Below are 26,138 nucleotides of genomic sequence, written 5' to 3'. Positions count from 1 at the left end.
TTTTTTTTTTTTTTTTTTTTTTGCAACTAGGGCTTGCCTGTGTATAATACAGTGAGTTTAATATGCTTGTGGTGCAACAGCCTGCACCTGGGTGACCAGCCCGCTGTTTTTTTCCAGTCGTTGCATGAGCACTATCACTGCAAATTCCTACACAGCGCTGCTATTACAAGGCAGAATCTGAGACAAAAATATCCAAAAGTGCAAAGAGCTGTTCCCCTGTAGCATCCTGTGGTAATGACCGACAGAACAGAAATTCCTCTTGGAGTTTTTTGTCATTCTCAAATTTTATGTATGTCAGCATCTGAGCAGCACCTGAGACGTTCCTCGTTTTATCAAGAAGAACGGGAAACAAAAGGACTTCACTTGATTTTGGCAATCACTTGTTCAGTCATGTCATTTGCCATACTGTGAATATGCCTGGCAATAGTGTCATTAGACAGGGGAATCGAATCAAGTTGAGTCACTGCATCTTGCCCCAACATAATCAAAACCATTTTCTTTGCATGTGCCAGAAAAAAACTTTCTCCAATAGTGTGTGGTTTCCCGGTTTTAGTTATCCAATATGACACGTGAGAAGATTTCTCTGGGGTTTTCTCATTTGCTATAGCTGCTGTTCTCAGTACTGTTTTCTGGCCCTTAGCACTCTCAGCTTTTGCTGAAAAAAATCAATCGGTTTTGTTTAAAGAGAACTGTGCTGCGTCTGAGTGCCGCAATATTTTTGAAGGTCTTAAGCTATCCTTTGCTGGAACTTCGCTACACACCAAACACTGTGGCCGTGGGTCCTCCTCAAAACCAGTCCATGTAAATCCATATTCCAAATGTTTTGAATCATATTTGTGGTTTCTTGGATTTTACTGCTGTTAGGATCCTTCTTTTGCTGCGAGTGGCAATCAACTCCCCTTCATTACCCCACTTTCCTTCAGTTTTCTTCAGAAAATGGTCCATTGCTACAATTATTTCTACAGCAACTTTTCAAACTGGCTTCAACCACAACATGCTCAGTCAGTTGCTAGGTAATCATTTCAGATAGTTCTGATAGGCAAGTGGCTGAGAAAAGAAGTGGTGCACAGAGCTGGTGTTACAGGGCGGCAAGCAAGACAATTGCCTGGGACCCCACACCACAGGGGGCCCTGCAAAGCTAAGTTACTCAAGCTTCGGATTCAGCCCGTGTAGGCGGCTGAGCTCAGGCTTCAGCTTTCTGCCCTGGGCCCCACTGAGTCTAATGCCAGCCCTGGCAACCCCATTAAAATGAACTCATGACCCACTGTTTGAGAACTGCTGATTTAAACTATTCTTTAAAACCCCCAAAGACTGAGATTCCACAACCTTCCTAGGCAATTTGTTCCAGTGCTTCACTACCCTGACAGGAAGTTTTTCCTAGTGGCCAACCTAAACCTCCCTTGCTGCAATTTAAGCCCATTGCTTCTTATCCTATCCTCGGAGGTTAACGAGAACATTTTTTCACCCTTCTCCTTGTAACAATCTTTTATGTGCTTGAAAACTGTTATCATGTCCCCCCTCAGTCTTCTCCTCTCCAGACTAAACAAACTCATTTTTTTTCAATTTTTTCCTCATATGTCATGTTTTCTAGAACGTTAATCTTTTTTGTTGCTGCCTTCTGGACTTTTTCCAATTTGTCCACAATTTTCCTGAAATGTGGCACCCGAACTGGAAACAGTACTCCAGTTGAGGCCTTATCAGTGTGGAGTAGAGTAGAAGAATTACTTCTAGTGTCTTGCTTACTATACCACTGCTAATACATCTCAGAATTATGTTTGCTTTTTTTGCAACTGTGTTTCAATGTTGACTCATATTTAGCTTGTGATTCACTATATCCCCCTAAATCTCTTTTCACAGTACTCTTGCCTAGGCAGTCATTTCCCATTTTATATGTGTGCAATGAATTGTTCCTTCCTAAGTGGAGTGCTTTGCATTTGTCCTTATTGAATTTCATCCTCTTTACTTCAGACCATTTCTCCAGTTTTTCCAGATCATTTTGAATTTTAATCCTATCCTCCAAAAGCACTTGCAACCCCTCCCAACTTGGTATCATCTGCCAACTTTAGAAGTGTACTCTCTATGCCATTATCTAAATCACTGATGAAGATATTGAACTGAACTTGACCCAGGACTGATCCTTGCAGGATCCCACTCATTATGCCTTTCCAGCTTGACTGTGAACCACTGATAACTATTCTCTGGGAATGGTTTTCCAACCAGTTATGCACTCACCTTATAGGAGCTCCATGTAGACTATATTTCACTAATTTGTCTATGAGAAGGTCATGCAAGACCATATCAAAAAATTTACTAAAGTCAAGATTTACCACATGTATCGCTTCTTGGCTTGTAATTGTATATGTTAACTCTGGCTATATGCACTGAGTGTAAATTTATGGATTGCGGTGCAATTGGCCACTCCTATTCTAAGACTGTACTGTTGGTGCCAAAATTTTGCCTTTGTTAGCTTGAATGGTTTTCCTTTATTCATTAAGTTAGAGTTTGGAAGGAGGTGATACTCCTTTCTCTAAGATTAAGGTAACATACTTTTCTTGTTTGAGAAATTTGAGTGAACTGCTCTCTGCTACTGAAAAGGACAATCATTTAGTATCGTCTAACCACCTCTGCCTGCCTCCAGTTTATGAAGGGTGTGACAATTTGGACCAATGAACAGCTGTGTCCCCTTAATCTCTTAGCCTGGGGCACCTTTTACACTGCTTTGGTGTCAGAACATCTGCTTCTGGCCTGCTCACACAGCCTTCACCATGCAAATTCGCTCCCAGCTAAATTACATGAGCACTCTGAACAGTCACTCATGAACTACATCCAGAGCAACACCCACAAATTCTAAGTCCCAGCCTTGTCTCCACAGAAATGTGCGTCTTGTACTGCTCAATACCCTTTTTAGCAGTATAAAGTCATATGAAGTCTGTCATTTCATCAAAGGAAAATGATAATGCATCAGCCTTGTTATCCCAAATGGAGTTTCTTACTCATCCTAATCCAAATACACTGGTTAAGATAAAGCAATAAGATAAGTTTATTAACTACAGAAAGATAGATTTTAAGGGATTACAAGTGATGATGCATAAAAGTCAGGATTGGTTACAAAATACACTAAAAGGATAAAATGCAAGCTAATACCTAACTTAAAAGCTAGGTGAACTTAAAATCAGTAAATGTCACAGGTTGTCTCCTTTCAGCCTAGAACCCTTCTCCCTAGTCCAGTTCTTTGAGATGCATTGATGTCATAAGCAGAGATGAAGGAGGAGAGAGGTAAATTGGAGGCCACTGTTTCTCATTCTTGTTCCACCATCCCCTTTTTGAGGATTACCCCCAGCTGGGGTGCTGGTGACAAGTATTCTCTTGTGGATGTGAAGTCTGACCCATCCCTGTGATGGAATGTAAATTTGTTTACACCTTTCCCCCTGTTGGAGAATGGCCGCTTAAGCTGGTGATAGCTCTTTAACACCTGGCTGGGGCCAGTGTATCTTTGTCTCCGAAAAACTTGTTTGTGGGTGTTACCTGAAATTACAGCATATTTCAGTAACAATCATACAGTAAAATCTCAAAACTTCACATATAGTATTGCTACACAAATTCCAAGAGGATAATGATATTCAGCAGATTATGACTTTTCAAACGATACCTCACAGGGCATACCTGTACATAATTTATTACAGTCTTGTAAAAGCGGTGAACATAACAGTATAGACTGTCACAGAGGGTGTAAAGTCTACTATGTGGGATAGATCCTCAGCTAGTGTAAATCAGCATTGCTCCATTGAAGTCAATGGGACTCAAGCACATCCTTAAAATTAAATATAAACATAAATGCATGGTTGAATCTTGGCCTAAATATGGTGTTGCAGATATTTGGACGGGTTGCTATATATAGAGATGTACGGTTTGAATACTTTGCCTGTTTTGAGGCACTGTGTTACATAAGAATTTATTTTACATTTAACTATATCTGTATGAAATACAATTAAAACTATCCAATAGAACGTTTTTTCTCAAATGGATTTAATTAATTACCCTGTTTAATTTTCACTTTCTTCCTCTCCTAGCTGCCTTCGCTTTCTGAAGAATAAAAATGAAGGCAAATGTTATCGTTAAAATGCCAGCAATCACCATCCCAGTGCTCCTGCATGTACCAAGTTGGTGTGGAGCAAAGTTCGCCTCTGTTGCTCTCCTGCTGACCTGGTGCATCCCCACAGTGGTGCCAGTCTTCCATTCGCTACAATATCATTAGTGTCTATTTCAAAAAGATTTAGGGCTTAGGCTATGTCTACACTATCACTTATGTTGGTATAATTTGTGTCGCTCAGGCATGTGAATAAACCACCCCCCGAGTGACATAAGTTACACTGACCTGTGTGGACAGGACAGATTCTCCTGCTAACATAGCTACCACCATTCGCTGGGGATGGATTAATTAAGTCGACAGGAGAGTTCTTTCCCGTCGGCTAAGAACAGCTATACTGAGAAGTTACAGCAGAGCAGCTGCATTGGTGCAACTGCACTGCTGTAACCTCTCTAGTGTAGTCATAGCCTCCGTTATGCAAGATGCTGAGCCCTTTGGCCTTGACTCAGGAAAACACAAATATGTGCTTAACATTAAGCACACAGTGGGACTACTCACGGACTTAAATTTAAATGTGTATTTAAGTGTTTTCCTGGATCAGGGCCAGAGTACTCAGCACCTTGCAGGCTTGAGCCCTAACTGTTGTGCTGCATAAGGAACATATATAAGCAAACTTCTGGAATCAAAATTCTGAATCTCACCATTGGCAAATATTACCCATGAGAAATAACCCAACCGTGTGTTATTTTTATGCATTTTATTCTGTTAAAACAACATTTAATTTTTGGGTTAACTTCAGAGTTATGCCTGCAAGAATTTTGTGGGTGGCATTTATTTTGCAGTATGTGGTTCTTGTTTGAATAAAGTGCATTATTTAAATCTACCCGTTGTTTTTCAGAGAGCAGAAAGACAAACACGAATGATGGACTCAGCCCAGTATGCAGAATTTTGTGAAAGTCGTCAGTTAAGTTTTTGTAAGTACTATCACATATAACTCCTGCACAGTATTTAGATGTGCAGTTATTTTATGTACACTGTAGAACCTAATTGATACATTTCTGGGAAATGTATTTATTTAATGCATAAAAGAGTATGTTAGGTTCTCTCTCCTCAGAACTGCTAAGCGATGCTAATTTATTACACTCTATTGAGATCAGGCAGACTATTTTATTTATTTTTATATTTCCCAGATTTCACAAATACTCTGGTGCTGAGTGCAAGTATAAAATCCATAAATAGATAAAACTTTTAACCAGTTTATGTATTAAACAACCATGTTTGTATACAGCTTACCATGGTATGGTTATACACAGCTGATAAATGAAGTACACCCTCAGTGTTGTGATTACTTCTGAAGGTATCTAAAATTAACTAATGGTATCAAGTTTTCCTTTTTATTTCTGCATCCATAGATATACAAAGAACTTACTAAAGGGTCTTTTCTATTTTAAGCCATAACCTCCTGCTGTGGAATTTATTCAACATCAGCCAAATTCATCAGTACACGCCATTCCAACACTAATAACATGATGACAGAATTAGGGCTTTACTAGCACTGAAAACCAGCTTACTAGAAATGCTTGTGGGCCACAACTATAATGGGTTGTAAATTAATGGGCTTGATCATGTAGCAAAACATAATTACAGAAGCGGTTAAGTGATTACTAAGGCTTCAAGTCAAAGGTCAAAGAGAAAGTGAGGTGAAAGAGCTAGTGAAAAGCATGACAAAATAGCACATGACCCTACAATACAAAATTGAATACAATGATATCTTTAAATGAGAGACGCTTATCATGTTTTTTATAACAAGGCATTTGAATTGGGTGCATGAGTGATTCATTTATGTATCATAAAGTGCAAATAAATGACACATCCAAAATAGGACTCTGTGTAAATGTCAGCAAATGTAGGAAAACATGTTTTGTAAGCATTTATTCTTTTCCTAATTCAATATGTTTTGAAAGCTCAGTTGTAATTTGGCATCACACATCCGTGAATCATTAGGTAAATGGTACTTCAGATTGGGGTGATTTCAGCTAATGAGAGGTTTGTGATAATGCCATTTTTTAAACCTAAAAATTATAATCAGAACTCAGTACAAATACAAATCTTCATTTTACAAAATAACGTTCAATGTTGATGAACTGGAGATCATGATTATTTTTCTTAATGATCTGATGGATAATTTTGCTACATTTTTGAATAACCATGGCCTCATTTTCCCCTCACATTTAATATCAATCAAGTTGTTAGTTGATCTCAATGGGGTTTTACTGGTGTAAAACTAGTGAGGAGAATCATACTCACAATTTCATTACCTAGCATAAAGCAAACCAGATAATACAGTAATATGCTAAATGGCACACGGCCTTTTATTAAAAATTAAGACAAAGGACTATTTTTCCATATTTCCCTTAGTTGTAGTAGAAATTGAATTTAAAAACTGCAATGGGTTTAAAATAATAAATCCATATTAGTGTAAGGTAAAGCCATGTATTAGCTCCTGAAGAGTCATCCAATGTTACAGTAGTGTTATAATTATTTAGTTATGTGACACCATAAATCTGTATGGCATTTTAAAAACTGTTGAAAGAAAAGCTCCCTGCCCCAAATGTCAAACAGTCTAAGATGGCATGTATAAATATTGGATCCAGTGCTTTTGATCCTGCCACCTCCCTTTTACTCATCCTCAAATTCTCCTACTTTGGCTTCTTTTCCTCAGCCAACCAGTATATCCTTGTTTCCCTGTCCTAAAATATGATCCTTGATAACAGCTACCTTTCCAACGAACACCCAATCTCTCTTCTCCACTTTACCTCCAGGCTGATTGAACAGGCAGTTTACAACTCTATATCAAATTACTCTCCCACCCCAGATGCCCTCCAGTTGATTTCTGCCCTCTTCACAAACAGCTCTCACCAAAAGCACTAAGGACTTCTTCCTGGCCAAGTTTCTTTCATCTTTCTCTAGTCATTGACACCATTGTTCACTCTCTCCTTAACAACATTTTATCCTCCCTTTGGCCTTTCCTGGTTCTGCTCTTAATTTTCCTGCCATTCCGTCAGCGTCACTTTGGCCTTCCCACCTTCTCCCCTCTTTGTGCAAGCCCCCATGGGTCTCTGTCTCTGCCCATCTCTTCTTTTTTTCTCTGCTTTATTCCTGAGGTATCCTGAGTGTGTGTGGGATCAAAGCGTTATTTCTGTGCTGAAGATTTACAGATCTACTTGGCTGCACCTTTTATTTCCCTCTGCCTAATACCGCATTTCAGACATACCCAGCGAATCATGCTGGATAGCTTGTCATCCTCCAAGACCCTAACATAGTTAAAACTGAGCTCCTTAATTTTTCTTCTAAATCACTTCCACCTTTCTTCATTGCTATTGATAACATCCTTTTCCTCGTCACTCAGGGGTGGAGCCTCAGAGTCATCTTATCCTATCTTTATCGCCATTCATCCAAGGGTTGACACAAGCCTGTTTTTTCTTCCACCATAATGTATTGTAAATCCAACCCTTCCTGTCTGTCCCCACAGTTAAATGTTTGTCCATACTGTAATCTCCTGCCTTGATTACTGCATCTTTTTCTTCTTCTTTCCTTCATGATTGTCATGGCCTTCTCTTATAGGCTACCCAAATTGCTGCCTGTGAAACTAGCATCTTTACCCATTAATCTCACTGTCTCATTCTAACCCCCTCTTTGAATCCCTCTACTGCCTCTTTCTTGCCCTTCACATCAAGTTCAGTTTTACTTTTTGACTGTTACCCTGTCAGATGTAGAATTAAGCAAATAAGAATGTAGATCTATTGTTAAAATTAACTTCTGTTCACTTTGTTTTGAACTGACAGCCAAGAAAGCTTCCAAGTTTCGTGATTGGCTGGACTGCAGCAGTATGGAAATAAAACCAAATGCAGTTGCCATGGAGATTTTGGCATATTTAGCATATGAGACTGTGGCACAGGTAAGGGAATGTGCTATATCTACTGTGATACAGCAGAACAAAGGTAACTAGTAATCTTAAACATCTTTCAACTAATCTCAGCAGACACTTCAGGCTGTGTGTTAACATTTCTTCAAAGTGTATTTGACCTTTCAAGGGACTGTCTCTGGATTCCTTTCTAACTTTCATGTAATCTGCTGTATCTGAGCTTTTGTACTGTTCCGTGCTCATTGCTCTGGTGTGTAAGTGGCACTTTTGGCTAATGGTTATAGCAAAAGATTGGCAGCTAGGAGGCCACTGAAACCACTCATTTTTCTATGTGAGTTCTGGCAATTCACTTGGGTTCAGTCATCCCAACTGTAAATAAAAGGTAGGGGTCAACCCTTTTTAGGTAGACAAATTACTCAGTAAATTTATAAAAGGTGATGAGAAAGGTGGTTCTTTGATTGCTGATCCCTATGCGTATTCCACATGTGCCTGAGTCCAGAGGTTCATGAAAAGCAGTGTCTGTTGGCCCACATATGTGCAATTGCTCTCCAAGCCTGAACTTGGGAACAGAGCCGAAAGCTGCTAAACCCAAGGACTCATCATTCAGGGCTTCTATAAGAGTAAGAGGCACTCTCATAGATGCAAGCACAGATCCCCATCCAGGTCTGTTTCTGAGAGAAGAGATCCTTCCCTGACCCCATCCAGGTTGGGCAAACCTTCACACGCACATCCTAATGGCTCAGAACTGCTGAAGGCCCCAGGCATGCAGTTAAAACACAGAAGAAAAAGAATCCATCAGTTCTCTTGATAGCTCTGACTCCTAAACATAAAGACTGGCATCCATTGGCTCCATCTAAGAGTGCAGGACCTGACTCTATGGCAGTCCCAGCCCACTCGTCTAAGGATCAGCCACCTGCAAGATCTTGGGATGCATCGGAATCATCAGTCCTGATGGCCCATATACCCTGAACCCTGGGACATGTGGGCACTCATATCTCATCCCCTCTCCTCTTAGACCCATCCTCTGAGAGACATTGCCACATCGGACGATGAATCTACTTCAGTAACTCAGGACTCCTCCCTGCTCCAACCCTGACGCAGGAGTGTTCACTTTCCAGTACTGACGACCCCACCAGTAGAGCCAGAGCAGGTCTCTGACTTGGGTGAGTCAGATACTCTGGCCAGCCATTCATCTCCTTGCAGAGAGATGAGTCCTGACAGGGAATTGAGGAGAACTGGATGCCCTCCTCCCACCCATTGCCACCCACCCACTCAGGGCTACTTTTGACGCCTCAATTGAGAATTACCCATCTTTATGGATACCAAATACTTCTATTCTGTCCCTTGCCCCCCAAACTTTGGGGGTCTTCTCTCACATTTTGCTCACAATTGGGACTCTATCATGACAGACATGTGGGTTCTAGAAATCATCCACCATGATTACTCCATCAAATTTATCTCCCTTCCCTCCCACAAACCCCGTTCCTGGTTCTTCTTCAAGGACCACTCTCACGAGGAGATTCCTTGCCAGGAGGCAGATTCTCTTCTCCAACAGTGGCCAATAGAACAAGTGCAATCTCAACTTGAAGGGAGGTTTTATTCCCCATACTTGTTAGTCCCCAAAAAACATGAGGCTGGAGACCCAGTCTGGATCTTTGACAACTGAACATCTTTATTCAAAAGTCAAAATTCAGGATGGTTATACTAGCAACAGTAATCCCCTCTGTACAGGAGGGAATGTGGTTTGTGGCTCTCGACATAGAAGACACCTACTTTCATATAGTGTCCTTCCCTTGTACAAGCAACAGCACCCAGGGTATTCACAAAGGTTTTTTTGTGGTGGCACCCCAAATTAGATGCAATGGCTGCACAGCCTTCCCATACTTGGTTGACTGGCTCCTAACAGATCACTCCTACCATGAGGTCAGGTTAGCAACTTTGTTCCTGCTTCATCTTCTAGCAACACTGGTGTTTCTGCATGAACAAAGAAAACTCCATTTTGATCCTCACTAGGACGAAAAACATTATCAGAGTGATACTGGACTCCAATTTCAGAAAGATCTTTATTCCCTGCAGAAAGATTTCAATTAGTGAACAATCTGATAACACAGGTTACTTGCAAACAAAAAAACTACAGTCAAAGTACAGTCAAAGTCAAAGCCTTTCCCTACTAGGCCACATGGTCTCATGTGCTACCATTCGCCAGACTTTTTCTGCACTGCTGTAGGCCTGGCTCTGGTCTCTCTACTTACCAGACAAGGACCACGTGAACACCAGAGTGACTGTTCCCACCAAGGTCATTGCCTCTCTCACATGAACCCGAAACAAGTGCAAGTGGGAGTCCCGTTCAACACTGCCAGCCCCATTGCCACCATCATAACAGATACTCTGGGATGGGACACTCTAGGATGGGACACTTACTGAATTATCACACTGTACAGGGCATTTGCACCAAACTGTACATCAACCTGCTGGAACTGAGAGTGGTCCGTCATGTATTCGCTCCATATCCAAATAATGTTGGATATCACTCTGGCCTTTTATATAAACGAGCAGGGTTGAGCGAGAACCCTGCCCCTCTTCCTGGAAGCAGTCAGGCATTGGAATGTTCAGAAAACGCATCACTATCCAAGCCACGGACCTACCAGGTATTTCTCTGCAGACCATGAGTGGGAAATATACAGCTCTCGGAGATTAACTCAAGCGGAACACCTCAATGGGATCTCTTCATGTTCCAAATGAACAGGAAACTTCCCTTGTATTGCAGGTATGGGCCATGATGCCCAGGACAAAGCTTTCCTGTTATCATGGTCAGAACAACTCAGATATGCCTTGCTGCCCATTCTCCTGCTACCACAAGTCTTGAGAAAGATCTGTCTCATTCTGATAACACCCAACTAGTCCACACACTTGGTTCCCTGAACTTCTGAGAATGTCAACCTATCCTCCCATCAGGATCCATCCCTTGCCAGATCTTCTAATACAGGAAGACTGCAAAATCAGAGACCCTCACCCAGACCCACTTCACCTCACAGACTGGTTTGTGGATGGGCTTCAGAAGTGGAACACTCATATTCAGAAGCTGTCCAAGCCATTCTTACTCAGAGTAGTAAAGATTCAGCTAGGAACTGCTACCTAGCTAAAGGGAGATGTTTCTATACCTGGCCACAGCACAATCAGACTTCCTCAGACTTTGCGGATATGCCAGTCATTTTAGATTATCTCCTGTCATTGAAGAACTTGGGTCTTCTCCTGAGCTCATTGTTGGGTCCATCTTGCAGCAATCAGTGCAGTCCTTCCTCCAGTAGATGAGCATTCCATTTTAACTCACCCAACAACAGATAGATTCCTGAAGGGCCTAGTCAGGACTTTTGTACCTGTACCCCTTTGTGGATGACTCAGGAAGCTTGATAACAGCAAAGGTAAGATTTATTCCATTCACTCTTTCAAAGAGCTCACATTCTTTCTTTCCTCTTTCTCGTCTCTCTCCTCCTTCTCCCCCCTGCATCCTGGACTCAAAGTTACAGCAACCACCTGAGAACAAATTTACAAGCACAAATTGGGGTAGCTATCTGCAACTAGCTAGATACAACCAGGACATTTCCACCAGTTGTCAAGCCTACACCTCAATCGGATCTCAATCTCGTCCTGTCAATACTCACCAGGCCACCATCTGAACTTTTGGCCACATGGTTTATGTCCCACTTTTCCATGAAGGTCACGTTTTTAGTTGGTATTACTTCATCCAGAAGAATGAGCACAATGGGAGCACTCATGACTGATCCACCATATGCCCTTTCTACGGGGAGAAGGTCTCCCTTCATCTTCATCATAAATTGCTCCCTAAAGTAATTTCTGAATTCCATGTCAACCAACCCATCCACTTTTCCATTTCCTTCACAAAACCCAAAGATTTCATTCCCTGGATGTCAGATGTGCCCTGGAATTCTGCCTGTCAAGGACCAAACCAATCAGAAAATTACCAAGACTATTGCTCACTATAGCAGAAAGGTCATGAGGACAAGAAATATCTCCTCAGAGAATCAATAGATTGATTTTGGTTGCATCATCACATACTACCAATTAGCGCATTTCCCTCGTCTGGATGGGGTAAGGACACTCTCTGAGAGCTACCTGGAGTTCCAGTCACACGTTCACAAAACATTACACATCGTTACTTCAGTTCTCTGCTGCAGATGCAGCTGTGGGGACTGTAGTTCTTCAAGCATCTTTATTGGTGGCATCCTTGCACCAACCTCTGGTCTGAATACTGCTTGTCAGTCACCCACGTATGGAATACACATAGGGACCAGCATGGGAAGAAATGGAGTTTGTTTACTTGTAACTGTAGGTTCTTTGAGATGTACCCTATCTGTATTTCACTACCCACCCTCCGTGCCGTCTGCTTCGGATCCTGTTGGATTCATGGTGAGAGAGGCGGCAGCCAGCACTACCTCTTACGCCTTTGGTCTGGAGCATGAGGAGAGCAACTGCGTGTGTGCGGGCGAATGGACACCTCTTGTTAAGAATCTGTGGACTCAGTTGCATGGCATGCATCTGTACCTTGTGTGGAATACAGATAGGGACCACACATCTCAAAGAGCTTCCTGTTACAGCTAAGTAACTTCCAGTTCTTTAAGTTAAAGTAACTCATTGCAGTTCAAACTCTATTAAAGAGGCATTTATAGTTTCATAGAGTTTAAGACCAGAAGGGGCCACTAGATCATCTGGTCTAGCCTCCGGTATAACACAGACCATTACATTTCATCCAGTTACCCCTATATTGAGCCCAATAACTTGGGATAAACCAAAGCATTTCACTTTTCAGATGGCTAAACTGTGTGCCACATGCAGAGAACAGGAGAGTTGAGGTCCCTGCAATGGCAGGAAATTGATTTGGAATGATATGCCTAATGATCCTAGTGGTGATCCATGCTTCATACTGCAGAGGAAGGTGGAAAAAAAACCACAACCCTGTCAATCTGACCTGAAGTAAAATTCCTTCCCAACTTCAGATCTGGTGATCAGTATGACCCTGAGCATGTGAACAAGACACGCCAGCCAGGTATCTGAGAGAGAGGATTCTCTCTATTCCCTCAGAGCACTGGTCCACCCTATCTGGTGTCTCATCTCTAGCTGTGGTCACTCCCTGATGCTTCAGAGGAAGGTGGAGGGGAAAAATTACATCTGTCCAGTTGTACTTCAGGGGGAAAAAAATCCTTCCTGACTGCTGCAGACTGCGGTGCAAGCAGCGTTGGGTAAGCATATGGGGAGCAATGTAGAATTTCCTGTTCTTTCCATATCCCTTAAAGGAAAGAAATGAATAGGGGGATTCATACATTCACAGATTCCAAGGCCAGAAGGGACTGACACCTCATGCACACGGACTTCAGAATTTCTCCTACAAGCTAATTAAAATTTATCTTTTAGAAAGATATCTAATCTCGCCTTAAAGACTTCACTCAATGGTGAATCCCTCCTCCTGTGGTAAACTGTTCCAGCATTTAATTACCCTTACTGCTAGGAAATTGCATCTTATTTCAAGGCTGAATTTGTCTAGTTACCATTAGAATTAGCATCATTTGTGTCAACACATGTATAATGTCTTCCTTCACTTTTGAGATACAGTTCATAAGCAGTTAATTCCATGTCAGTGAACCTAGTCTTTAATTGTTGCTTTTGTTGCTCTTCTAGTTGGTGGACTTGGCTCTTTTGGTCAAACAGGATATGGCTCCCAAAGCAGGTGATCCATTCAGTCATGCAATATCTGCTACTTTTATACAGTATCACAATTCTGCTGAGGTAAATACTTGTTTTTTTTTAATATTGTCAGTATATCCATTATTGCATAAGAGTAGAAATAAATATCATATGAAGGGTGGTACTTATTTTATTAGTACATGCATTTTTTTGGAACTGTTCAGTTCCTTCTAGTACGTATTTGTATCTGACAGCTGTTGATGTGCTCATGCTGGGATGGGGAAAATCAGTGTATGTTTATAACTATTAAAAAAAAAATTTCAAATGTACATATTAAAGACTTTTGAAAATTATTGATGACCGCTTTACATTTAAAAATGAAAATTCTTTCCGCTTATATAGAAATTCCCACCTCCAGCCCTGAACTGCTTCTTGTATGTGGACCTTTATTCCAGCATTAGAAATTAATACGCATACATATCAACAACAACAGATACAACAGTTGCTGTAATTACCTGGATCAGCAATCACAGTAATTTCCCGAATATGCAAACTGAATGTTGTGTTATATTTCCTGTAACAGAAAGTCCAGGAAACCAATGAAACGGGTTTTAAAAATATCGTTTTACAATGACTGCTTGATTTTTTTGTTTTGATAGCCACATCTCTTAGGCCAGACCACAAATATGAAGAGCAGTCTTGACTCCCCGGAAAACACACCACCTCCTACGCCCACTCCCCCAGGAGCAGCAGGACCACAACACCTTGGGAAAACACTGTCTGGAGCCCTGGGGAATGGAGGCATTGGACAAGACTCCACCAAAGTCAAACAAAGAAAAAGAAAAAAGGTTGGTGTGGATGAGGCTGTAGTAGATAGGCACTCAAAATATCTGCTGAAGATCTTGATCATTTTCTTGGGTTTGAAATCTTGGTTTTGAAAACTCAATTTTAAAATATGACATAAACTTTAAAGATCAAAATTGCTGAAAAGGCTTATGAACTTCAGTATCCTTATTTTTATCTCAGTAAGTTGAGCTTAGATATTTGGATGCTTTGAATGAAATGTGAGTATCTTTTATCTCACATTCAAGATACCCAATGTCAGTATTATCATTCCTAGTTTTCACTGTAATGCCAGGTGTTCTAAGTGGGAGGGATGAACATATCAAAACTGAAGTGGGGGGACATCTTGGGGAAAAAAAATGTTACTATAACTCAAAGTCAGCATGTATGAATTGAATCACTAGTGTTGCTTTCATTACATTATTTTCTTGCCAAGAAACATGCACATTCCACTAGTAATTGTTACCTTGACATTATCAAACAATAAACAAGGTGTTTATATGCTTCTCATAGAATCGTAAGAGGTACACTCCCCATATAGTTCAACTTTCCCTCACTAATAAATTAACTGTCAGCATTGACTTTGTTACATACCATACCAATGAGGAACTCTTTGATGATCTGTAAAAATATTTGTGTTAGGAGTTCTGAATGTTCCTTTTCCTCCTTCCTTTTTACATTGGGTTGGTAGGGTTCATATGAGTGATTTGCACTGCAGGTCACAGGCACAAAATATTAGCTAAGGATGCAATTTTAGGTGTAGTTTAATATAAATTCATACTCTTACTTCAATGTCATTTTTAAAAATGTGATATTTATAAACCGCTGTACAATTTTACTGAAACTACATATCCAGTTTTGACAGGCGTCTACTAGGCATAGCTAAGGTGTTGAGCTAGACCAGCTGTTTAGTGAAGCATGCTATTCATACTACATCAGGGCCCAGACCAACACAGAGCATTGGGTTTCACATTCCCTTTATGCATGTCATTTAGAAAGGTCCCACCAACACATTATGTAGCATGTGGTTTCCACTCATTGATATCAAGTGTGATCTGTTGGTGGTCAGCACTTCTGAAAATCAGGCACTTTATTTAGATACTTAGATTTAGACATTCAAGGCTGAAAATTTTGGCCCATGGTATATATTCATAGTATGTTTGTGTACATCTTGTACATGCAGTGTCCACTGTATGTTGGTCATGCTTAATGGATTCACCAGTGGCATTCCCCTGATCTTGTCACACGGCAGTCACCTGGATGGAATCTGTGAATTTTCGCAAGCAGCTGTCTTGGGTAGCCAGAGAGCCCTACACCAATATTACAGTTTGCCTACTAAAAATACAATACAGCTTCTACTCCTGCATAGCCAGGAAGACCTTTGTAGCATCTGTGGACCAGCATGCATGAATCTGCTATTTCTTGCACAGGGTCCTTAGTTCAAAAATCTATTTAAAATCTGAAAATTTTCCAGTTTGAATCTATTAAAATATTTCGTTATCTTTGTGACTTTATAATTATGTTACAGTTTCATTTTCAGTTTAAATTTGACATCAGACAATTGTGATCTTGGTGTCTGCTTTGAAATCCTTATCAGAATTTTTTTGCCACCCCTTAATATTATAAGGAAAGCTTGAAATGTTTCAGAAATAGCTTTTTGTGGTTATTGCAGCATGACTTCCATGATCCTTTCATTTGAATTTGATCATTTGTTTCTCTTTTCCATTGCTACATACATCAGCAAAATCAGTAAAAGATTTAAGAGGACAAATATATTGTTCTCTGGGTCTGTTAAACACAAGTCATGTAAAAGTCCTCTTTGATTTGTTAATAGATTTTTAAGATGTAGTGTGTGGCAACAATGATGTGTATCCTCAGGAAAAAAAATCAGTCCATTTTATAAAGGTTTATTTTCATATTTTATGCACTGCAGGTCTGTTGTGTGTTTTTGATTTAGTAACAATTTATGTTTTTCTGTTGCAGAGCACTGCAGCTTGTGGTATAGAGGCTCAAAGTGATGCCATCCAGCCCTGCCACATCAGAGAGGCCATTCGGCGCTACGGCCACAAGATTGGCCCCCTTTCCCCATTCACAGTACGTAATAACAGAGTTATAAAAAGTTATATTTATAATCTTAAAGAACTTTGATTTTCAAGTGGTCAAATGAAGAAGCCTTGGAATTGTTGAGAGCAATTTGTGGTGACTGTAATTTTCTTTACAAAAGTGGCATAATTCTCTTGGGAAATAAAACTTTGTAATTTCTGTCTCTTTTTGGAAGGACACAAAAGTTGTTTTCTTTTAAATATTATTTTCTTTCAATTATAAATTATGCTTTTTGTTAGCACTCGAATTTTCTGTTTTTGCAAAATTTAGGTTTACTGTTATTTTAAATTATAGGTATTGCAATATGTTGAGGAGCATTTTGTATTCTAAAATTAGTTACATGTCAGATACTGCTCCTGTTGGAAGTTCAAATCTCAAGTGATACATTTAGGGTTGGATAAAGAGCAGATTGGTTTCTTTAAACAATTTTGAGCCTCCACTGAAACATAATAGAATTGAGCTTCCAGTAAAATGTTGATAGATTGTGAGGTTTTCCCATCAGATTTTCTACACAAATTAAAATCCATTATTCAAAGCAGCCAAACAAATTATTTATTTAAATTTTCAGCTGATGTAAACTTCAAAGCTGCCAGATGTGTCTGATGCCATAAATTAGGAGCATCTCCTTGTGACCGGCTACCGTATATGGCCTATATTCCTTCGTACTTCGTAATGTCTCACAATTTAGAAGAGAGTGCATCTCACATAAACTTCTAAGTCAATAAAACTCAGACGTAATGCTGTGTTCAGATCTGAATAGCTGATAGCCAGAAAGAAGTTGATGACTTCAAGGGATTTGAGAAAAGAACATTTAAAATGATAGAAGAAATAGCTTATAAGGAAAAATGAAAACAAATAGAAAGGCTAACCACATGCAATATGCTTCTACATAAGATAGCCACCTACAAGTATCTGAAAATTGCCAGCATCAAGGAAGGAGGTTTGTTTAGGGGGTCCCAAGAGATTATAACTAGGAGTAATGGGATAAAATTAAGAAAAGTAAGCTAAATTATTATTTTCATAATGCCATAGGTGTGCCTGGTGCTTTTATATGTACGCCTATATGGTATTACATATATATTTTATTCATGATAGTTATAGATACATGTTTTTAATGAATCTCTGTATATAATCTCAACTGTATCGTTTGCCACCCACAACTATTAGTTTAATATTATGTAACAATTGAGCACAGAAGTTACATTCCAGAGTGGTGCAGAGGCTTTAATTATACGTTAGGTGATAGCCTCTGAAAGCAGAGAATGTAATGAAATACATTGTAAAACAGGAAAAGGCTGCTTGCACCCAATTATAGTGAAACAACTTTGTTCTTCCAAAAAGCAACTAATTTATAGGTAGAGATTTGAAATTCAGGAGTAGACTATCTGTGTCACCAGACAGGATGGTATTCTGTATCCACAGGGCAGAGTGGGCATGCAGAGTACTATCTGATTAGCGTGATTTTTTTTTTAAATAGCTTAACATCTCATGAATAACCAAAGCTGTGCATCACTGGCCATCATATATCCCTGGCATTAGCTTCTATCCCTGGTGCTTGATGAGATAAAAGGCCACTGGTCCCTCCAAACAGGCCAAGAAACAAGGACTCAGTCTTAGGCCATCTACTAGATAGGTTAGGTTGCTGTAGAGCAGATCCTACATTTATTCTTAGAATGATAAAGATAGATTCATAGACTCATAGATATTAAGGTCAGAAGGGACCATTATGATCATCTAGTCTGACCTCCTGCACAATGCAGGCCACAGAATCTCACTCACCCACTCCTGCAATAAACCTCTCACCTATGTCTGAGCTATTGAAGTGCTCAAATCATGGTTTAAAGACTTCAAGGTGCAGAGAATCCTCCAGCAAGTGACCCATGCTGCAGAGGAAGGCGAAAACCCCCCAAGGCCTCTTCCAATCTGCCCTGGAGGAAAATTCCTTCCCGACCCCAAATATGGCTATCAGCTGAACCTGAGCTTGTGGGCAAGATTCACCAGCCAGATACCCAGGAAAGAATTCTCTGTAGTGACTCGGATCCCACCCCGTCTAACATCCCATTGGGCCTATTTACCATGAATAGTTAAAGATCAATTAATTGCCAAAATCATGTTATCCCATCATACCATCTCCTCCATAAACTTATAGAGTTTAATTTTGAAGCCAGATAGGTCTTTTGCCCCTACTGCTTCCCTTGGAAGGCTGTTCCAGAACTTCACTCCTCTGATGGTTAGAAAGCTTCGTCTAATTTCAAGTCTAAACTTCCTGATGGCCAGTTGTGGAAGACCTTGTGTCAAAGGTATTCGAGTACATGTATTTAAAATAATCTATCTATATTCTGCTTCAGGAATTTTGCCCTCTTGGGATAAGTGTACCTATTGGGACCACTCACCCCTCTCTAGTCACACACAGTTCCAACAGCATAAAAGGGGGAGTTGCCCAAACTGTCCTTCATTTCCTCTATGCTGCAAAAGTACACTGATCACAAAAGGCATGTGATGCTTCCTTTGTCATTCCCGGTTTTTCTCCCCATATCAGTATTTTTATGTAGTCCGTTAGCCGTGTGTCCTTTTTAAAGATGTTGTGCCTAGCCATTGCAGCCACTGTCTGGGACGCAGCTCTCTGGGGTCCCTAGCTGGAGGTAAAAGATCAAGGAGAGGAAGCACAGTGACTGCTCTCACCGCCGTCATCCAAGTCCATATACACACCAAGACTGCCTTCCTTGCTCCTCAGGACTGAGAGAGGTTGGCTCTGGGGATGCCTTGGTGTCAGTGTCTCATTTTTTCCCTGCCTTATTCATCGCAGAAATTGGAAAGTGTGTAGAAAATGTGGCAGGAGGCCGCAGTAAGAGGGAGCATGGCTTCATGGATAAGGCAATGCACTGGGAGTCAAGAGAATGAGATCTTATCCCAGACTCTGTCACAGATTTCCTATGTGGCACTGACCAAGTCACTTAGATCAGAATTATCTGAGTACAGCACTAATGGTGCTTTCCTCATTTCTGGGCACCCAAGTTTTGAGCATCTCAGGCCTGATTTTCAAAAGTGCTAAGCATTGACATTGGCAGTTGTAGTCAGTAGCTGCTGCAGGTGCTCAGTGCCTCTGAAAAATTAGGCCTTAGCAGTCTCAAGTTGAGCACCCAAAATTGGAAATTTTAGCCCTTAATCTTTTCTGTCTCAGTTCATCATCTTTCCTATGGGCTGTAATACGTTGGTCTAATTTTGGTTGTTGAATCTAGTGCTGGGTATGTTGGTGGCCTGTGATATACAGGAGACTAGATGATCTCGTGGTTCCTTCTGGCCTTAAACTCTGACTCTATGACACATCTGCTTATGGAGATAAATATAGTCCTCTACTACCTCACAGAGGTGTTGAGAATATAAATCCATTAGTGTCTTCGAGAGGCTCAAATACTGTGGTGATGAACGCAACAGAAAATCCCTTGAGAAAATTAAAACAAATTCTGTAGTTGGTGCAGCATTTGGATGGTGTGCAGTAAATAAGACTTGGGGCTGTACATTGAATGATGAGGATAAAAAAAAATATTGGACAGCTGCCTCAGTCTAGGCCGGATTGTGGTATCTTACTGCTTGAGCAGTGATTTCAGTGAGACTGCTCGAGGAGCCGTTTAATACTAAGCATGAGAAATGTTATCACAATCTAGCCCTCACTGAGCATCATCTGTCTGGTGCACTGCATGACCAGCGAGCTTGTGAAGAAGACAAAGTGTACATGTAATTAAAGATTGTATTGTACTGCACATACTCTAGGGGCCAAATTAAGGTTGCATAGGCAATCTTAATTCTGGTGATTCCTAACTTTTGAGTGCTGGGCTTTGCAACCTTAACAATATTCTTTTAACAACTTTTTAAAAAAATAAAAATGGAATCTAGCTATAGAATAAATTAATTAAATAACAAGATTAAATTAAGACCATTTATTTAGCAACCTGGAATTCTCCATTATTATTGTTGTTGTTTTTGTATTAGAGCAGCATGCAGAGACACTATCAGGACCTCATTATGCTCAGTGTTGTACAAATGCATTCGAAGACTTGGAGTGAAATCCTGGCCCTCCTGAAGTCCATTGACTCCATGAAGCCAGGTTTTTACCCATGGTCTCTCCCCACAAAAGTTAGCCTAAACTACAAGTGATATACAAAGGGCTGGGGAAAACAGACATGATAAACTTATAAATAAGTTTATCAATACATTTGCTTGCCAGCATCCCAACTCCTCTTTAAGCTGCTCCCCACTCTCCCACATGAGGATTTTGTTTTGTAATTAATAGGCCCTCTGACATAGTTTGCTGTGAGCAGGAAGGGGAAAGATTTTCTGCGCATCCTGCCATTTTCCACCAGCTTCCCTGGTGGCAACTTGCCATTCATGGTACCAGACCCACAGTAAACAAAAGAAAAGAGCCAGCATGGGGCAGTGGAAGAATTGCTGATCTTTCTTACCAGTTATATACCAGCTCAGGGCTTGGCTACACTTATGAGTTAGAGCGCATTAAAGCAGCCTCGGGCATCCTAGCTCACTACCCATCCACACTGGCAAGGCATGTAGTGCGCTCTGACTCCACGGCTAGAGCGCTCCTGGTACTCCACCTTGGCAAGAAGATTAACGCTTGGTGCGCCTTGGCTGAAACGCCCGGGCATCAGTATGAACGAGGTGTTGCATTATTGCGCTCTGATCAGCCTCCGGAAACATCCCATAATCCCCTTAAGTCAAGTGGCCACTATTCTCATTGTTTTGAACTCACTGTAGGAATGCGGATATGCCCTTTGAAAGCTCCATTTCTGACAGCCGGCTGCTTATCTGCTCTGAGACAAAGCAACCATTACTGTGGAATGCTGTGTGTGTGTGTGAGAGAGAGCGAGAGGCAGGGGGAGGGAGAGTCTGCTGCTGTCTGAACTTACAAGACAGCATGCTGACATGCTCTCAGCCCCACCAAAACCCCACTCTCTCTTCCCCCACATACACACAACACACTCCAACCCATCCCACCCCCCATTTGAAAAGCACGTTGCAGCTACTTGCATGCTGGGATAGCTACCACAATGCACTGCTCTCTGTGGCCGTTGCAAGACCTTCTAATGTGGCCACGCCAGTGAGCTTGTAGCTGTCAGTGTGGACAGATTGCAGCTCTTTCCCTACTGCGTTCTACGAAGGCTGGTTTAACTCAAAGCGCTCTACATCTGCAAGTGTAGCCATGCCCTCAGTTCAATCAAGTAGAAGGGTTATGTTAGAGAGCTGATTCCTTCACTCTCCCACTTCCCTGGTCCTTCTCGCATGAACAGAGAGCAACAATACCCGAAGTCCGAAGGTGCAAACAATTCGATGTTTATTGGGGTGAACTTCCAGCAAGCTTAAATACAAGTTCCTTTTTCCTTATTTTCGAATCCCAACTTACTTCCTGTTTGCCCCTAATTTATATAGTAATATTCTTAGCTATACCTTAACCAATCATTCTACTGAAATTTAACTAATCAATCCTAACATATTGTAACATGATTAGCTAACCAATTATATCCCACCACCTTAATTAGATTACACCCAGCAAAATTAATTATACAGCAGACAGAAGCAATCACAGAACCAGACAGAGATTATACAGACAAACAATAGCAAAGTGGGAACTATAATGACAAAACAATACAGAAGTGAGGATTTCACATCCCAGCTATTGATAAGTGAGTTCTTGCCAGTCAGGATGCTATCAAACTAAGTTTCCTTTTACATTTTCTAGGCACTTCCCTTTCTCTGGAGGTGATAGGAATTATCAGGACAGGATTGTATTCAGGACAGGATTGTATTCAGGACAGCCCAATAGCACCTTCTTTCAATGTGACTAGTTTGGAATGTGAGGATGTGACTGTTCGCTTCCTGGCTTATGGCTGCCTCTGCTGCTTAGCCAAAGGCCTTAGCCTAAGCACAGGGCCTCAGACTGTCACAGTAAGAGAAAGGCCCTTACACCAGCAGACAGTGATTTTGATTCTTTCTTTTATACCTCTAACTAGCCAAGTAATAAGAATACCCCTAAATTCTTAAAGTACAGGCTTTTACAGACAGGCCTGAATATCTATATCCTAACAGGTTAGAATGGCGTATAGTTAGAAACATAATTCTCCACTCTGATGCACCAGGCAAAAATGATGTAACTCCATTGAAGCCAACATACTGTTTTACCCAAGTGTAACTTCATTATACCAGCATAAAATTGAATCATGCCTAGAAAATTAATTGTGTAAATAGCTGTTCTGAGTAACATAGAATGGTTTGGGAAAGTGGTAGAAATCTCATACCATGGATTATGGCTGAATAGATTGATTTCTGCTATGTGACTGTCAAAAGTACCAAGCATCGATTGTCAAGAAAGGCTTGGCTCAAGGACTGATGACATAAGTATTGTATGTAAAATACTGACTATGAAGAGAAGTTGGGAAACCGTTAGCATGTATTGTTTAAATAATGTTTTTGTCTGTTCTTCCTATAGGATCTATAATGACCTTAGCACAGAGTATTTTGGGGGATTTAATGAATGTCTCAGGTTTTTAAGGACATAGGCTCACTAGAAATGCTCTGGACTTTAGTAAGTACAACATAATTATGAACAGTCTTTATATATAAGCAAAGATTTCTAATCTTCTGTTTACGGTGCCATGCTTGTGTCTATAGTAGTTAAAGATAGTAAAGACCTAAATCCATCTCCTTCCAATGGCAGGATTCAGTCCCCTTTATTAAACTGATACTAAACTTGGCTTAGCTAAAAGGTCAGTAATTTAAAAAAAAACACCAGGAAATGGACACTATCTGCAAGATTTTGTATTTTAAAATAATTTCCATTTCATAGCAGCAAGTCACTTCAGGCAGAGAATGGACAGGTTATTTTTCATTTGGAAGATTACTTTTCATTTAGTTATGTCATTTTTTGGCTTCCTGGCATGCTGCCTCACTTGCGGTGTTCAGTAATCTTGCAGTAATTCACTGTCTGTCATGTTTTAACTTTTAAGAATAGAACATCATCTTTTGAAAGACTGTATTGTCTACACAAAAGGATTGAGTTTAAATCAGCAGCGCATCTGGGGGGGAAACAGACAAAAACCTGAAGCTGCAAATGATCTGATGATACTCCAAAGTTTTACATTGATTGAGACTGTAACACTGGTGTCCTCTATAAGAAGAATTCTATGAATGTAAAGATTATTGTGTATTAATTCAAAAAACACAGGAGAAAATTCTAACTGCCTGTGATAGAGGGCTGGGAACTAGCAGGTGAGCCAGCACTCTGATCACCCTGGCACCAATTAGTTTCCCCAGGGCGGTCTGACTGGGGAATGAAATGTAATTAGCTAATCAGGCTGACACCCTGGGTGAGCTAAAGCATTAATCAGCCCATCATCTCAGGACTGATAAAAAGGCACAGGAAGGCAGTGCAGGAGAGGAAGGCTAGCAGAGCTCCGAGGAAGAAAGGTCTCCGGGTGGTAAGATCTTTCTCTTCCTGTCCCTAGAGAAAGATCTGAGGATTAGGAAAAACTGTAGATAGCATAGGCGCCGACTCTATGGGTGCTCCGGGGCTCAAGCACCCGTGGGAAAAAAATAGTGGGTGCTCAGCACCCAGGAGCCAGAGCTTGAGTGTGGAATGTGATGAGTTCTGTGCTGCTCCCAGCTTGTGCCCTTGGGGCAGGGACTTTGTCTGTAAACAGAGGCAGGGTGAGTAAGATAATAAAAGGCTTGTCTTTAAATTAAGAATTGTTAGATGATCCTGAAAGCATTCCCAGGCACTCTAGTTAAAAGATAGGAAACAAAGGGTAGGAATAAATGGTCCATTTTCAGAATGGAGAGAAGTAAATAGTGGTGTCTCCCAGGGGCTTGTCCTGGGACCAGTGCTGTTCAACGTATTCATAAATGATCTGCAAAAAGGGATAAACAGTGACATGGCAAAGTTACAAAAGTACTCAAGCTAGTTAAGTCCAAAACAGACTGCAAAGAGTTACAAAGGGACCTCACAAAAATGGCAGATGAAATTCAATGTTAAATGCATAGTAATGGACATGGCAAAATATAATCCCAACTATACATACACAATGATGGTGCCTAAATTAGCTGTTACCCATCAAGAAAGAGATCTTCAAGTCATTTGCAGTACTCTGGAAGCACTAAACTTCCAGAGTACTGCAAATATATAAGAATCCTTCTCTTTGTGCCTGTATTATCCTGAACTCATTCTCCAGCTTCAGAAGACTTAAAAATTATCTCCAGTCATCAGTGCAGACAGACACAACTGAATAATGTAGCTGTCCTTAACATGCATCAAGACAATACCAGGGAACTAGAAGTAAATAAGCTTGCTGACAGTTTCATCCAGAAATCTACAGTGAAACATAATGTCTTTACACTGGGATGTTAGTGAAGACAGCTTGTGGGTGATTGCAATGATTTTAATATATTGTAATTCATGATAATGTAATAATGTAGTTCATAACAATTTAATCATTATTAAAATAATAATAATACCAACAATAGACACATTCAATAACTAGAATATAAAAAAGTATATAAATATGCTGAAAATAGCCTCCAGCCAAAACTGGCAGAGTGCCCCCCTCACCCTCCTCTCCGCCCCCAAACACACACACACCTTCAAAGGCACCCACCATCAAAAAAAAAAAAAAGTCAGCACCTGTGACTGCAGGTGCACAGGATTGTGCTTGCTGCACAGGATTGTGATGATGGTTTGCTGGAAGTGATAAATAAAACTCACAAAGGTGATAATCAACCAAAAGGTGTCCAAAGCTATTCATGAGGGATCTCAGGATAGGAGACCCTGTGACATTGCCCTTGAGATAAAAAACAGAAACTTTGAAAAAATATAATGTCTTCGTTGAAATTTTCAATAAAAGCAGCTTACATTAAGACTAAGTATCATAAAATCAAATATCATGGTAACAGATTTTCTCCCTAGAGGATGGGATCATGTTCTTAAGGCACTGGAGGACTGGGTTAAATTTCTGGCTTTGCCACAGATTTCCTGTGTAATCTTAGGAAAGTCACTTACATGCCTCAGATTGTAAGATTGTTAGGGCAGCGACCGTATTTTCGTTGTGTTTCTATAGCGGGTATCACAAGGGGGTCCTCGTCCATGACTGGGGATCCATTTTTTCTTGTTGAAGCTGAAGCATTGTCCTTCAGCTTAAATAGCTTTTCTGCCTCTTTGGAGGAAAAATTAGATGACCTTGAGGACCAAAATAATTCAAGACCTTGACACAAGAAATAGGAGTGTGCTGATGGAATTTTCTGATGACACAAATTTAGGAACTCGTCTTTCTTGACCATGAGTGACCAGAATTGTACACAGCGTTCCCAAAGAGGTCTTACCAGTGCCTTGAACAATGGCATTAATACTTCCCCATCTCTACTGGCAATAGCATTGATTCCCACTAGTCATCCTGCCTTTGCCCCCATTGCACTCACCTACAG

General features: G+C 40.6%; 1 protein-coding gene across 5 annotated transcripts in view; it reads left to right on the top strand.

Annotated features, from left to right (window-relative positions):
- The window catches only part of SUPT3H (SPT3 homolog, SAGA and STAGA complex component), a 465,528-nt gene that overhangs the window by 373,930 nt on the left and 65,460 nt on the right, over nt 1-26,138 (top strand). For all 5 annotated transcript variants that reach the window (XM_074947470.1, XM_074947468.1, XM_074947469.1 and 2 more), the window contains 5 exons: nt 4,986-5,061; nt 7,933-8,045; nt 13,707-13,814; nt 14,372-14,560; nt 16,539-16,649. In XM_074947470.1, the coding sequence (XP_074803571.1) occupies nt 4,986-5,061; nt 7,933-8,045; nt 13,707-13,814; nt 14,372-14,560; nt 16,539-16,649 (597 nt within the window). The remainder of the gene's footprint in view (nt 1-4,985; nt 5,062-7,932; nt 8,046-13,706; nt 13,815-14,371; nt 14,561-16,538; nt 16,650-26,138) is intronic.

The sequence above is a fragment of the Natator depressus genome, chromosome 3, assembly GCF_965152275.1.
Source record: "Natator depressus isolate rNatDep1 chromosome 3, rNatDep2.hap1, whole genome shotgun sequence".
NCBI lineage: Eukaryota > Metazoa > Chordata > Testudines > Cheloniidae > Natator > Natator depressus.
This window is presented reverse-complemented; position numbering and strand designations above follow the sequence as displayed.